This window comes from Falco naumanni, chromosome 2, assembly GCF_017639655.2.
Source record: "Falco naumanni isolate bFalNau1 chromosome 2, bFalNau1.pat, whole genome shotgun sequence".
NCBI classification, from domain to species: Eukaryota; Metazoa; Chordata; class Aves; order Falconiformes; family Falconidae; genus Falco; species Falco naumanni.
In genome coordinates this window covers 16,123,826-16,140,020 of record NC_054055.1, presented here as the reverse complement: position 1 = coordinate 16,140,020, position 16,195 = coordinate 16,123,826, and the positions used below count along the sequence as shown (strand labels likewise).

The following is a 16,195-nucleotide window of genomic DNA, read 5'->3' as shown; positions in this document are numbered from 1 at the left end:
TAGTGAGCATTACTGCTTAGGTTTTGTGAAATCCATAAATGTGCGAGGCTTGGGGTGGAAAGGCCTATACGTTTGTATACTTTCAGCTTTTGAAAAGGTGTTTAGGTCTTTACCAGTCCATTGCTTTTAAACAAAATGATACAGTGGACATAGAATAAAAGGAAAGATAAGCTATTCAGCAAAACAGATATTAAAGGTAATCTGTTGGATTACACTTCTTAATGCAATGAAACAATGGTCAGGATTATTCTAAATATGGATTTTTCTTATCTTTGGTAGCATTTCAGTGTTTACAGCTTGAAGTATTTAGAAACAGGCAGTTACCTCAAACTTACATTTAAAAGTATAGTTGTGGTATGTCACATGGTGGTTGCTTTTCCCTGGGTTAGTATGTTCTTTGCTTGTGTACAGGAAATAGGTATGCTAGTAGAGGTGTATGGTTAGAATTCTTTTTCCGAATCTGTTTGTACTTTTTGCAAGTGATGCTGTATTAGTTGTTGTATACCTCGGTTTTCTTTTTTACAGAGATGTTTCCCTTTTAATTTTCCTGGTGCCTTTTCCAGGAGTTGATAGATGATACAATTTTCATCTTGTTTCACTCTGAATATTTTTAAGAAATGGGAAGACAATTCCAGGAATTGAAGAGACATTTGGAGGCAGTTAGAGACAATTGAGAATTGAAGAGTAAAAACAATAACCAGTTAGAGATACATGGGAGAAAATGAAAAGTACTGATTTCACTTAATCACTTTGTGTCTTATGTGTCAGCTCCAGAAATCGGGAAATTATAGATGTGGACTTTATTTTTGCTTTTATGTTTCATGTGGAAGTGAAATAAGGAGGAAAATTACTGGGGGGACCTAAGGAAAAAGAAAGGAGGGAAGGAAAAAATTTTCAAACTGCCAAGTTATATGGGATTTTGAGGGGCTGTTATAGCATATGAAACTTTAAAAATGGAATACATTGTTAATTGGCTTTGAAATGGATTGTATCTGTTTATATACTTTGTGGGTTTTTGTTTTTGTATGGGAAATCATTCAAAGTCCAAATATTCCACAGGAATTACAGATACCTGAGGAGTACTGGTAATTATTTGTTTCTGGTAGTACCCACCCTGTATTGGGTATTGAAGAATGTAAAGAAAGCACTATTACTGTTGAAATTGTTTTTCTGCTTCAAAGGCAAAGATGAAAAGGAGTGTGCGTGTGTGATAGCTACATTATGCGAGCAAACTCTGTATGCAATATCTGAATATTTAAAGTTTTGATAATGTTTTGTTGTGTTTTTTGTTTTTTTTTTTAAGACACAGAGCATCCCCATTTAGTTTCTATCTAGCAGGTATTAGATAACTGATTTTTTGTAGGTGTCACTGTAGGAGTGGGCCTTCAGGAAGGATTTGAGTGCCCAGAAAATAGTGACCTTGGGGACCAGCTCAGAAAGAGTTCCATGTGTAAGGAACCACCTAGAAGCAAATTTAGACTGCTGCGGGAAAAGTGGAAAAATGGTAAGTGAGGGTGGGGTGATAAACACAGGCAGAAGCACTTCTGTAGAACCTCAAAAGCAGAAAAAAAAATCTTGGTTGTGAGGCAGCTGATGAAAAGGGGGTCAGTGGAGGGATTTAGATAGTAAGCTGATGTGGATGATGTTTTCCTGATCTGTTGCTTTCTAGTAAAGATGTAAAGCATTACATGGCCAGAAAAATGGCGTGGTGAATCATTGTGTATTAGAGATGCGTTGGAATAGATCACGCTCTGTGTGCGCGCGCGCGCGGCGTGTATTCATTCCATGAGTCTTTCAGGAGTTAAAAAGTTCTGATTATGTGATTGTTTTGTTTGATTTTCAAAAATATTTTGTGCTTAGAACTTACTCGTATTTTTTAATTTAACTTCTGACAGCCTTTTACTCCTGACCTGTTTTTCTTTTAATTTGAGAATGGGGATTTAGAAATAAAGTACAGATACACAAAGTGAGAGCAGTGAGGAGTTGTCAGGTTGTTTATGTGATAAGCAACTGCTGTAGTCTGTGGGTAGACTCCCTCAACTTCATTTGGTCTAATGCAATTGGCAGGAAAACCTTTTATACATTCTCCTCCATTGCTGTGAAAAATGTTGTAATGTTCTGTTCAGGTTATCTGCACGCATTTCATACAACTATTTATACAAAAACAAGTTCAATTTTAAGTACAGGGAGGCTGTTAAGAGCACAACCTTAAAGATGTGTGCTTTGAAAAATTTGATGCAGTTTATTCAATTTCATGCAATATATTAGGACTTATGAAAGCTTTTGGAGAGGTTTAGCTCTGAAAGCTATGATAGTAAAGAACTGCATTACTTTGAATTGCAGTCTCTGGTAACAGTAGTTCTGATGACTCTTTTTCAAAAGAAACAATTTTAATTTTTTTTATCGCTGTGCTTTTGGACTTGGTCCATCACAAGGAGTCTTGCTGCTCTAGACTCTGTGCCAACATTTGTACAGAAGAGAAGGATGGCACCTATCCTTGTTTTCAGTCTTTATAAGATACTTCTATGATGTGAGATAAATGAAAAAAAAAAAAAAGCCCAGTCACTGAATATTATGGTAAAAATTGCTGTTTTCCTTTGCTTGCCCATGAATATCTCATCGCCTAGTGGGAGTATTTGTAAATAAGGCAGCATTTCCTAAACTGTTTTGCTTCCTGTCTGCCTTTCAGCCAACTTGGTTCATTTGTGCTGTCTGCCCTCCAACTGCACTCTCAGTCATGGCATCGTAACCCAGGCGTGCACTTTTACTTTTGCCTCTCATGCCTGAGGGGTGTCATTCACTTTCTTTGTCTGTTGTCTATTTCAGTGATTCCTAGTCTGTTTCAAAAACATTGCATTAAATGGGAGCCATAAAACCACCAGAGAATCCACTTCCCCTAACGAGTTGCAACAGTAGTGGCACTGCAGGGACAGTAACACTGAGATGCATGTTGTAGTATGTATCCTGCTTGTGAGCTGTTAGAGCTGTACAAGTGACGTTAGCACCACAAGCACATGATTATTTGTTGATACAAACATGTCAGTATGAAAAAAGTAGGACAACCATAAGCCCCTCTGATGCCTCAGTGCTTCTAAGAGACTAAAAGAACACAAATCTTAAATGACTTGCCATAGATAGGCTTTGTACAAAAGTTTTATTGTTCTTGTCTCAATATTAGGGTAGCTATCTTTGTGTAAAATTCCACTGGAGATACAGCATTGTAGTTTTTACTGCTTTGTATGTATCTGAGATAACACCTTGTCCTTGGTGTGCACATGTATGCAATAAGCCTATGATTCAGTTTACCAGGCTGTGTTGAGGTGAGAAGTGCCTGCACTGTTGCAGTACTGGGAGTTTAGATCAAGATTACTTCTATATGTAAAGTCTCTTCCCAGCATAAAAATAATTATAGCACAGTTTTTTAAGCAGTGATAACAGCAAAATGAAATTATTTCAATTCATGTTTTATTACCTTGCCAGAAATCTTTAAATTGTTGCTTTGAAAAATATATCAACAAAAATCCATTGTGATCTTTCTTTAGCCAGCCCATTCATTTTTGTATATACGTTACTGTAAAGGATCCTTTTCTTAAGAACAATTTCTGAGATCAGTGCTGATACTAAGTTCATGAAAGAAGCAGTATAGGATATCTTAGTACTTGTCTACTGGTTAGTAAAATGTTAGAAAGAAAACAGCAGAAACGCCATCTTTTCAGATAGTATTAGTATTCAGATAGTGCAAGTATTAGACAAAATGAGCATTAAAGTAAAACCAACTGAAACCCACTGATTCTGTTGAAGCATGTATGTTGAGTATATCACAGTAGTACTCAAGCACTTAAGCTGTGATGAGCTCCTTTGTTCCTGAAAAATGTCTTTGTAATAAGTGATGCAAAAATAACTATCTGCTTTTTTTCATCTTTGGTGCCTGCATCTGATGGGAAGCCTACTTTCTGCTAAAATTCTGTGGGAGAAGAATTATATAAGAATATATTTATTTTTAATTGCAGTTGTCACATTAAGCTGCAGTGTTACTCACCAAGCAAAAAATTACTAAGATAGTGTGTATAAAAAGTAGAAAAAGTCTTCTGAATTTCTCAAGATGTTTGATTTAATTTCTTTCCAGAATTGCCAGGATGTAACTTCTGGCTTTAATATTGACGGAATTTAGATGTTTCTTCTTGTTTTCACATGTGTGCTTACATAACAAGTTAGTATTTTTTTTCCCCCACCCCCGCTGGATTCCTAGTTGTTCCCTCACACATCCGTCTTTTCTTCTCAGATCTGCCTAGTCAACCTTTCTACTTTTGTAAGGAAGTTGTTGCTTCTCTCCAAGGAAGAGCCTGTTGAAAACATACACAATTTCAGTGCATGGGTAGTACTGTTACACAACAGAAACACACGTTCCTTTGACAAAAATAGCCAATTCAAGACTTTCCTAAAATTGTCAAAACTTACTTACCTGAAGTTATAATTGATGCTTTAAAAGAGAAAAGATATAAACCTCAGAGGAAGTTTTTTATTTGTTATTCTAATAATGTTGTGTGCAGAGTGTTTGAAAGTGTGTGCTTGCAATTGTTATATAGGGAAGATCTGGACAGGCATATTGAATGTAGGGTCTGATGTAAATTAGTAAACACAGGGGAATAAAAACTTTCTAAGGACTAAGGTCTTCTCTTTTCAGTTGAGACTTCTGATTCTTTTTAATACCACACCGCTCATGTGGTGAAGTGTGGTCACTTCTGAAGACCTTCTCCTGTGGATTGCTTATGATAAATCACTTCTTTTTTTTCATGCTCTGAACTACTGTGGGCTTCCAGAAGCAAGTGAGAATTTATGATTTGCCAAATGTTTGGCAGAAGGAGGATAAAAGCCGCCTACCTCTCATGGAGAAGGCCAGGTGCCAAATACAGTAAAACTGCCTTGGCTGTTTAGGTGTTTGCTGACGTTTCATCACTGTAACAGCTGAATGTCCTTCTTTAACAGAAATGAAGTACGTTGTGAACACTTTCTTGATTCTACAGACAATGCAGGAATTACTTTCTTCTTTTTTTTCCCTTTGTACTGATGTAAGCTGCATTTTTTCTGTTAGTCTTAGTTTTCTTGCTTGTTACTATAGGGAAGTTAGTTTAAGGAAGCTAGTGTTGCGTTTTCTTCTGAAGGCAATAGTTATACTTACCACTTCTAGAGCATTCTGTTCCAAATATGAGCTACTGCCAAGAAAACTGCCCTCTGTTCCACTGAGCTTACTTCTGATGGTTTTCTTTCGATTGTTCCTGAAGAATTTTTTTGGTGGTCTTGGACCCCTCTGCTAGAGGTATGCAACAGAAAGCCTCATAGTTGAAAGCCATCTTGAAATTGCTATGGTACCAATAGAATTGAGTGGTACTGGAGCGGCACTGGAGTACAGTAATTTGTAGTTAATGGCACAAGGAGGCTGATTGGTATGGCCAAACCATTGCACTTCAGTAGAGACGTGTTCTTCACACAGCTAGAGAACAGAAAATACTCTGAAGTAGCTTCTGCTATCTGGAGTGCCCAGTTAGATATCTGTGTCCCAGCAGAAGGCCTAAATTGTAGCTTTGAGCAGCTTTAGGTGGTTTGAGTAGGCTTGCATAGCAAATACCAGCAGTAGAAAGGTAGCAGTGTAATTCCCAGCAGCATCTTCACCTTGCTCAGCTCTGGGGTTGCTGCCTGAAGCCTGCTCTTGCTTGCAACTTGAGTTGCCTGGCACTGAGGATGCTTCAGCCAGACTAGGAGCAGAGCAATCTGGTGCCGTACTTGTGCCCTAGCAAGGCTGCCGGCAGCAGTTCCAGTGCTTTGTTTGGAGATAATGGGTGACTGCAGCTGTACCAGGTGTCTGGAGTTAGTGGAGGTCAGCTCTGGGTTTTCTTTGCACCAAGGGGGCTCTTCACATGCCATGCTGCTGAATGTGGCAAAATTTGCAAGGCTTTGCTTTCCTCTTTCCAGCTGTAAGGATATTGTGTATTAACTCTATGTGCTGAATGGAGAAATGAAGGTATATGGGTTCTCACATTGACTCTAGCATAGTGAGGAGCAGTGCGAGAAGCAGAAAGAATTGGGTGCTGCTTATTTCTTCAACAGGGGCTGAAGGGTTTGTAAAGCTGTTGGTGTAATTTGAAGGAGTCACTAGTTCGTTAAAAATTGGATAGAATCTGGAGTTTCTGACAGAAGTGTAAGATGAAATAGCAGTTATACTGCGGAAATTATATAGTGTACCTTGAAATGACAGTTGTCCCTGGAAATGAAACAGTTTCTCTTTGGTCTTTTACAGTCAAGATGTAACATAAAAACTGCAGCAGTTTTTGATAATGGCTGGAATGCAGGCAGAGAAAGCTATATTGGAAATGCATTTTTAGGATAAAGAAAAAAATGTGAACTGTGAATAATTTATGGGCAAACCAGACTGAAACTACTCCTAATTAAACACGGATTTACCATCTTTTTGTTTTCTTGTGTGAATGAGTCCTAGTATTTTTCATGATGCCTGAAAATGCTTGTGTTAAAATGCTAACCTTGACAGTGTGAGTTAGAGACTGACTGTAGCAGGCAGGATGAGACAGTAACTGGCATTACTGCAGACGTTTTCCCTGATTAATATTTTCCCTGATACAATAGTTCAACCATAAAATACTTTTCTTAGGCTTTTGAATGTACATTACCTAAATGAAGGCAAAAGAGGGACAGACATTTAAAGGACAAATACAAAAAGCTTTGTCTATTTTAGGGTTGTAGCAAGAGGACTTCTGAAGTTTCTGTATGTGGCTGGCTGTTCTTTTGAAATTATGAAGAAGCATCTAGGGCACGCATAGTGGAGGGAACTAAAAGAATAGGAAAATAAAACTAACTTTTAAAACTTAAAAAAAATATTATGTTGCAATTTGTTAGTAGTTGGCATCTTTAAAGTTTCTTAGGTGTCTTTCTCAAACCTGCAGAGTATACAGATAATATTCTAGAGTTGGCAGCAAGAATATCTTTTGCTTGCAAAGCTGATATAGATTGCCACAGAGGTATTCAGATTATTTCATATCTTTCACATACAGCTCTTCATTCGAGGTGCTGTTGGTGTTTACCCCTGGCTGGCTAGTTCATACAGCTCCAGGCTCAGGGAGTGCAGCTGGGCAGTCTTTCCTTCTGTTTGTAGTATGGCTGCTGACAGTCATTCTCCTGGTTCCAGCCCTTCCTATGATTTCATCTGGCTGTACTTCTTTTGCTGTTTCCTGTGCCTACAGCATGGAAATGTCTCACCAGGTTATGTAGTCTCTTTTGGAGGGAAAATTCCCATTCTGATTAAATTTTGAGGGGTTATAGTCAGTGTTCCTTTAGCTCAGCCACAAAGTTGCATTTTATTTCCTTTGAGGATTAGGATCAGGAAGTTGTTTCCAGGTGTCACCAGCTGGCTATGAGTCCTCCCAGAAGTTCAAGTCGGATAGTGTGGTACAGGATGTTCTTCTGAGTTGGATGTGTGCCTTCCTACCTTGGAGCTACCAATTACTCATGCCTGTTGGCTTGCAGTGGCCAGGCCGTACTGATTAGTGTCTTTATGACTTTCTGTGGGTGTTTTTGTGGAAGCTTAATTTGAACTGAGGCTTGTGTATACTATTGTAAACTTTTTTTTTCTTATCCAAGTAATACTTGCTCGAGTGTTCTGTGTTAATTATGACTGCTGCTTTTTTGTTCTTTATAGTTTCGTAGTATTGAATTAATTTCTTTGCAGTTAAACTACTGTAATTGTATGTCAAGGCCCTTGTTTCTAGACAGGGGATTAATTTCTTAGATCTTTCACACTTGCTTTCAGTCTTAAAGACTCCTTTTGGCTGCTTTTCATGCAATTGTTGCTGCTTTATGAAGTATGAGATAATGAAAATAATCTTATGTTCTTGAGGAAGCGTTTAAATCCTTTCACACAAAGCACAAACTTTTTGAGATATTTGTAAGTGTACATTTTCTGTGTTACCCTTTAAAAGAATCAGTACATCAAGTTAAAAAATCTACTTGACAGTTATATTTCCAAGATGGATAGGCAAGAATATAGGTTTTCTTAAAATGAGCTTGCCTTCTAGGTTTTTTAGTTGATTTATTTTCTTTTTGATATAATTACTTTCCTTGTTATTTTTGTTTCTGAAGTTCAAACTCCTCGTTGTCTCTGTTAAAGCTTTTCACTTTTCTGCCTCTTCCTGCATTTGTGCTGTAACTTCATGCTGCATATGCTGTCATTTAGCAACCTCTTTCGTAGTTTCTTTTTCATATGTTTTTAGTTGCTTGCTGAGAAGATAGGTTTGAAATACAGCATTACCAACCTTTTCCTATTTTACCCCCTGCCAAAAAAATATGTAAGCAATATTAGCAAATAAACCCATGGTAAACTGATTTTTTTCTGAAATGTATTTCTTTTTTTGTTTTAGTTCCTGGAATAGATGGCGGTGGGTTAGCTGATGCTAGTCTCACAGATTCCTACTTTAGCACCAGCTTCATTGGCGTTAATGGATTTGGAAGTCCCGCTGAAACAAAGTATCCCATGATGCAGGTAATAGCAGTGAATTGTATGGTGTTTTATTAGTTCTGGCTAGCATTACGCCAAAAAGGGAAAACTGTTCAAGAAGCAGGAAAAATGGAGCCTTCTGGAATGTGTTGTCTTGTAGGATATACTGAGTATATACTCACTTTAATCTTGCAAGTGGAAATGACACAGTATCATTGCTTTAAAATTAGTCTGTTTTTATTGACACTTATCTGAGCTGTTGTGTTGGGCTTTGCTACATATATTAACTCTGTGTTCCTAGATTTCTTTTTAGGCTTATAGCTTATTTTGATAGCCTTTTACTAAATATGTAAAAATCAGATTTTCAAAAATCTCAGAGATCAGAAGTCACTGAAGCGAAATGTGAACTGTCAAAACTGTAAATTACTAGGCAAAAATGTCAGAATTTGTAAACTCAGTCTCTGGTGGTGTTCAGTTATGTTGAATTCACATTTAAAGCTTCTGAAATGTTTTCTTTTATTTATAGTGTTCTGTAGATGTTGGCATAGGAACTCCCATGAGGTGGAATTTATTGTGTAGGTAGTAGTATGCAAAATTTACAGCAAAAGGCTGTTGTATTTAAAAGCTAAATGAGTATCTATTGCGTTAACACATGAAATACTATAATAACTCCCGCAAACTGTTATGCTTTTTAAAAGCTGAAAAGAAGGTGGTTTCTCCCTGTACTCAAAGGTTTAACAAACCGGTTTCTGGTAAATGAAAGAGAGCACAAGTCAAACAGTTTGCAATGAGTCCTGACAACAACTCTCTTCTTTTGTATCAAGGAAACTCTCCTTGTGAGCTTACTTTGATCTCAGTTGTGGCTGTATTATGGATTGAAAAATAACTCAGCGAGAGGTGGGAAATAATTAGGTGTGTTCCCTTTTTTCTTTTCATTTTTTACTGCATGTTTTCAAGAAGGCTGGATTTTCTCATTTGACAGAATTGCAAAATTATGGAAATGTTATTACTAAAAATTATGCATGATTTAAAAAAAAATTTTAATCTCTGATACTGAAGCTTCAAGTTACAAATTTTGGTATCACTGAGATCATATAATAGTGCAGTCATTTTGTTTTATATCCTTCAACTGTATTCTATAGAAACACTGCTGCCTTTCTAAACACAAATTTTTAATTATAACTTTCTTCTAGAAAGACAATAAGGCATGCATTTAACATGGATGCTCATAGGATTTTTAAATACTTTATTAATGCCTGTGAGATTACAGTCAAGGCATTGTGTTTCTCTTTGAGAAAAGAGAAGTAATTGATGTGCCTCTTACCGATTGGAGGCTAAGGAAAATTACTTCTGAAGTAGGATTTCATTAGTGTTGAGAAAGCGCTTACAGGCATTAAACCACAGTTTAAAAAGCATTCTTATATTGATTTTTTTTCTTCCTTTGAATCATGTCATTTAAGTTTGCATAGGTAAAACTGGTAATGCTGTCTGTTTTGATTGTGTGTCAGTTTCTAAATTAAGTCCATACTGACAAACTTTAGGCACTTGGAATGTGGTTTTCCTTATCAGCCTTTTGGAGACCAAGATGAGGGAAAAATCTTAGTGACTTTTAATAATGCTAAGGCTTTATGTTTTGGAACAGAGACTTTAATTCTGATAGATTGGTGGTTGTGTCAAGGATATACCCTCTGCACTCGCTCTGAAAATTTGCCCAGATTTCGTCAGTTGATTAAACCTTTGCAAAACTGGTTTATATAGACCCACTGGAGACTTCCTAGATGTTAGATAATTTCCCAGTGATGTAGTCTGCATTGGCGTGTTCCAGCTTGAGTACATTCTTGTAGTTACAGCTCTGGCCTAATCTAGGCCTTGCCTGAACTCTGAACAGGAATGCTGATCTGCTTCATTTCTCTCCTTCCTTTTCTTCTACTTCAGACTGAAGCAGCATGGAAGTGGATCTGTATTTAATGAAAAAGAGCTGCATCTGTGTTAGTTGGAGCAGAGGGGTATGTAAGGGAAAAGAGGCGTGCTGTGGGCTTAGAGAAACTGAGCTGAACATAAGTGAATAAGGAGCTAGGAAAGACTGAGAAAAGAGGCTGAAACAAAGAGGAGATGTTGATGGGACACTCACAGAATGGGGACTGGAATTACACAAGTGAAATACACAGAAATTGGGACAAAGAAACAAATTGGCGTAATGCAAAGTTGGGTTGAAGTAGGGGCATGTGCCTATTTCTCTCCAGGTCCTTGAATCAAACTAAATATACTGAAAAGTTAGTGTTCTGCCATTGATGAAACATCAGAAGTATTCTGTAATATATCTTACTAGCTCTTAGTTTTGCTTTTGCAGATGAAACATCTGTTCCATGTTTGAATTACTTGGTCATCTCTGGTGGATCTGTCCAGTTCACAAATAAGTGCATGAGTGATGCAATGTGAGGAAAATTTTTCAGCTTGTTTTTTAAAACTGGGAAATTGCACAAACATGCAAATAAATACACTGCTGGAAAAACATTAGTAAGATACAATTAGATGTTAAGAAATGTTATGTTTTGGTTGATAGTGCAGCCTTGAGGTTATATATTGAGATTTATTTCTCATTACGTTGTATAATTTTTTTCAGTGGGAAAATTATAAGCGGGACTTACGCAGCACACAACATGCATGGTGCATGTGTAACAAGCATCCATTTGATAGTTGGTTAAGTGTTCATCTAATGGTTCCATGCCTTATTTCTGCATGCTGTTCACATCCTTCTTGGGAAGACTGCTAGTTGGCAGTGTGCTTTCCTGTGCAGGTAACGTTATTGCATCCAACTTTGTGGAATGCTTTCCTTATGAGAGAAGAAAGTAGTCTGCGTTTTGTAGAATCATGGGAAGAAAAAGGATGGCAATTAAACAACATCCCCTCCTTACCCCGCCTGCCCTGCAACAGTGTTAGCAAACTAGAGACCCCAAAGTTTTCAAAACTAACCTATACAGCTGGAATGTGAGGAACAGTTAATGACCACCTGTAAAAAGCTTGGTTCAAGTTGCTTAATTGGCCTCAATCTAGCAAAGATAGTAATAGTCACTGTCTTCTGGGTAATGTTCATTTTCTTTTAACCATGAGATAACTTTCTGCAGTCCATGTTTTAGTCAGTAGATGCCTTCCAAGATAATCATCAGGGATTCAATCAATGAGTCTTCTTGATTATTCCCAATTAATCTCCAGAACGTGTTTGTCACATGTAGCACATAAAACTGAGGTTTGTTGAAAAGAATGTGATTGTGTATATTTGGGTTATCAGAATACATGTGGAGCCAGGCTCCCTCAAGCAAAGCTGTATCAGAATTTTGCAATCATCATGCTTTTGCTTGCAGCGTGTAATTTATGTTACAGCGCTAATTAAGGAACAAAAGGAAGGACAGTAAAAGTGTATCATATCATGGTGAATTGGGGAGGGGAGGTGCTTCTTTGATCAGAAATAAAATGACTAATGGTCAACATTTCTTCAGAATGGGTATTTCTGACTTTGAGATTTCATTTGTATGTGTTGAAGAATACTGAAGAGATCTAGAACATCTAATTGCGGTTAGATTAGTGGTGAAGACGCAATTAATGTAATGTTCAGTTTGCAGTGGTAAAAGAGCAAAAAATCCTTGGTACAGTTTGGAATAGGTAAGATTTTTAAAGTAGCCATGGCTCTAATTCTTCTTTTTTCTTTCTTTTTGAAAAATAACTCTTTACCTCATCCTTCCATGCCTCCTGCCTCAAAGGTCTTTGCTGTTAACCAGGCTTTCATTGCCCCCCATTGGCCTATTCTGTTGTTACTTACTAGTTTCCTATTGATTAAGTCTCCTGTCCTCATTGGTTTGCATTTTCCTGTAATACAGTTTTGTTTCATCTGTCTTTTCTTCCCTGTATCTGCTGTGCTTTTATATACTGCATTAGCAGTATTGGCTTCCAGCTTATCAAAGCATGTATTTTCTGTTTTTCCCTTCTCTAACTAATAACAGAGCAGGCCTGAATAACACATGGTCCACAGGCTGCGTGCTGTCCTCGAAGCTGTTCTTTTTCTGTTTTGGCAGTGTAGCAGCAGCTGCCAAGAGACAGTCAGAGGTGTGGTTCAAGAAGTAGCTTGTTGCTTTTTGGCTTTCCCAGCAGTGAAGAGGCAGGAGCTGGCTGGCTGGGATGTCTCTGACGCTTGGCTGTTTCCTCAGCTGCTCTGCGTGTGCCACTTGTCTGGCTGGTGTCTGTGTTCCTCTGGCATCAGTGCTGCCCCTTGACTAACTTGTGGCTTGATCAAGGATACAGGTGCTGTGGGAAGGAGCTTTAGTAGTATTTTGTTGGGATATTAAAAGGGTATTGGAGCAGGATGAGATAGAGGAGTGTCTTGATGTTAAAACTTTTAATGTCTTCTTAGAATTGAGCAATTTGGTTGTAAGAGCATAAAGCAATAGAAGGTGTCTTTGTGCATGTTGCTTCACAGAAATCCGGTTTTCCTTATTTTTCATGGGATGAGATTTATAACTACATGGCTTTCATTGGACTGCAGGTTATGTAGAAGTAAGAATCACAACTTTTTAATTAATCACCCTAATGAAAATGAAAAAGGTGCTAACAGTATTCAATGTTGAAGTTGGCAAGGCCAAGTAATGGAGAAGAATTGGTCTTGCTTGCTTTTGCTCTCCTAATTTTGGTATACTAAGCATTTTTGAAAAGCCGGAGAAGTAGAGACCATGTTCACTTCAAAGCCTTGCAGCTGAGTAAACACAAAGACCTTTGTTCCCATTGCTGCATCTGCAGGAGTTGAGCAGTAAAACTCTCCTTATAACACAGAAGCTTGTAAGTGTCTTCAGTTTTTAACTGTTGAGAACTGAGTGCAACTACAGACATGCTATTTTAAAAATGGGATTATGCAGTTGTTTACATAATGCTTTCTGAAGAAATCCAGTTGCTTCAGCTGAAACAGTTGAGTGGGACATGCTTTAGATGGTGCTGAATACACTAACTGTGGAAGACAAGTTTTGGGTTGTTTAGAAAGGAAAGCAAAAGGTATTACCCTTTGTAGGTCACAGAATCTGACAACTAAACAATGATTTGGTTGTGACAGTCTCATTCTGCAAGATGACTTCTTCTATAGTTCAATTAACATTACTCTAAAAATTACAAAGAAATATTTTGAAAAATAGTTCCAGTAGAACAGTATTAAGATGAATAGAGTACCTTGTAACATACTACAAAATATTTTGAGATAACACATTTAGCACAGGAATGACCCTGAGGGAAGTGCTTATTTTCTTAGGGTTAGGGCAAGGAATATGGAGACATAGGGAACAAAGGATATCTCATGTATTTTGGTGAAAAGAAGTGGTGGTGAAGAAAGCAAACTTCCTCACTTAAGTCTTGTACCATAAGCTATGTAAAATTAGATCTCACTATGTGTAGCAAAGCTTTATTCATCCTCTATCTTGTTGAGAATTTTGTAGCTATGTACTGGAGTGAGATGAAAGCAAAGTGAACTTGTCTTAAGTGCAGCTGTAATTCTGGGTTTCGTTATTGAACATTGAAGGATAGAGGCAAGGTGGTGTATACCTTTAGAAGGTGGGAATATTTCTTGTAACACTTCTCTTCCTAGCATACTGCACCAAGGAAGTATTGAGAAGAAGGTGAATGGTGCCCTGGGCTGCATTAGGTAAAGCATTACTAACAGGTCAAAGGAGGAGATCCTTCCTGCCTGCTCAGCACTGGTGAAGCCACATCTGGAGTGCTGGGCCTCTTAATACATGAGACATGGACATACTGGAGAGAGTCCAGCAAAGGGCTGTGAAGATGAGGGGACTGAAGCATCTTTCCTGTGAGGAAAGGCTGAAAGAGCTGGAACTGTTCAGCCTATAGAATAAAAGGCTCGGGGGGAATCCCATCCATGTACATAAATACCTGAAGGGAGGGTGCAAAGAGGATGCAGTCAGGCTTTCTTCAGTGATGCCCAGTGACAGGACCAGAGGCAATGGCCACAAATTGAAACAGAATGCTTGTTCCCCCTGAACATCAGGAAACACCCTTTCATTGTGACAGTAACTGAGCATTGGCACAGGTTGCCATCATTGCCACAGGAATTCCCATCATTGGAAATATTCAAAAGCTGTCGGGACATGGTCCTGGGCAGCCAGCTCTAAGTCACCTTGCTTGAGCAGGAGGGCTGGACCAGTTGGCCTCCAGAGGTCCCTGCCCACCACAACCCTTCTGTGATTCTGTAAAAAGTATCTAATCCTCAAAACTATTATTAAAATAGCAACCCAATAGGACAATTATTTTTACAGTGCTGTTGATCTGCTGTCAGTGTGTCTTAAAAGTCTGTGAAAATAAAACTTTAAAACCTTAAATTGCAGCAGTTCTGAATAGGAAATTTTAGTATGCAATAGGCTGTCTTAATGTCTAGGTAAGGTAGTGATTCAATTTGACAAAAGTTTCATGTTTGATGTAGTGCCTTTTCACAGTCTTTTCTTAAGAGATGAGTAACTTTGAGTAATCCTGGAGCTTGAAGGAGTGAAAGGTTCTGAATGAGCATATTCCCATCCTGTAACTTAATTGCTTGAATTTTCAGGAATTAACACAGTATTCTGAAAAATGTTATTTCTCATTTTTTCTGTGAAAGTAAAGAGCTTGTAATTTGTTACTGGTGGAAGGGTCAACAATGGAAGGACTTGAAGCTGAAGCCTCAGGTTAAATCCTTGGACAGAGATGAATGTGACTGTTTTGTTCTGCAGTAGCTTTCTTTTGAAATGTGAACAGAAACAACTTTTTAGTTCCTTTAAAGGGAGAGGAGCAGGATGTATGCCAGTCAGCCTAGTTGAATTTTAACTAATGCTTAAAGAATTTAAATCAATCGTAGTAATAGGCAGGCAAAGAAAAGGATTTTACATGGAACTGAGTGATGGTGGTATGGCACTTGGTTATGTTATGACAAAGTTGCCTTACTATAGTAACTTCCTTATGGTGAAAGTCATGAGGTACTAAAAAAGCCTGAAGCGATCATATGTGCATGGTTGCCTTGCCTGGCAGGCTTAATAGTTTTCTTCTCCTGGTCATGATTGCTCTTACCTTTCTGGAGCTTTCATCCTTTGGGCTTGAGGCTCTTCTGATTGCATTCTTGTTTTGAAATTGAATTTGTATGAAACAACATTAGAAGAGATTGGGAAGTGTTATTTAAAATCAAAACTGCCTTCTGCAAAACGCAAACAACAATAGTACTTGAGTTTCCCTTTCTTTTTTTCTTTCAAGACATTTTCAACCCGACTTGGTAAAAATCGGATGCAGGAATAACTTTCATTAAGGCTAAATGCTTTTGGTGTGGTGAAATTTTTAATATTAAAACAGTTTACAAATCCTTTGCTAATTACATGCAGGTCTTCTATGAATAAAGTTAAGGTAAGAAGCTTGTGCCTGTGTAAAAAGTGAGCAAAATGAAAAATTCATGAGTGGTGGAGGTTTTTAACCTCCTTCAAGGTACAGCTTACAAGCGGTTGTTAAAGCAAGAGCTGTCCCAGATCAGTGAGAGAAGCTTTGTTTTTTCAGAATCCTTATTCATGTAAAATACATTTGCACCTTGAACAAGACTTGACTTTGTAAAAGAACGGTTGATGTTCATAGGCTTTGTTTGCATTGTGCTTTCAGAATTTTGTACTATGTGTTTTGTTGCAAACTGTC

General features: G+C 37.8%; 1 protein-coding gene across 16 annotated transcripts in view; it reads left to right on the top strand.

Annotated features, from left to right (window-relative positions):
- The window catches only part of PAN3 (poly(A) specific ribonuclease subunit PAN3), an 81,805-nt gene that overhangs the window by 4,761 nt on the left and 60,849 nt on the right, over positions 1–16,195 (top strand). For 12 of the 16 annotated variants that reach the window (XM_040583408.1, XM_040583407.1, XM_040583412.1 and 9 more), the window contains exons 2-3: positions 1,364–1,504; positions 8,427–8,548. In XM_040583408.1, coding sequence (XP_040439342.1) covers positions 1,364–1,504; positions 8,427–8,548 — 263 coding nt within the window. Of the gene's footprint in view, positions 1–1,363; positions 1,505–8,426; positions 8,549–10,435; positions 10,510–16,195 lie in introns of those variants that run through there. The other 4 variants (XM_040583414.1, XM_040583411.1, XM_040583409.1 and 1 more) reach the window with 2 other exon arrangements.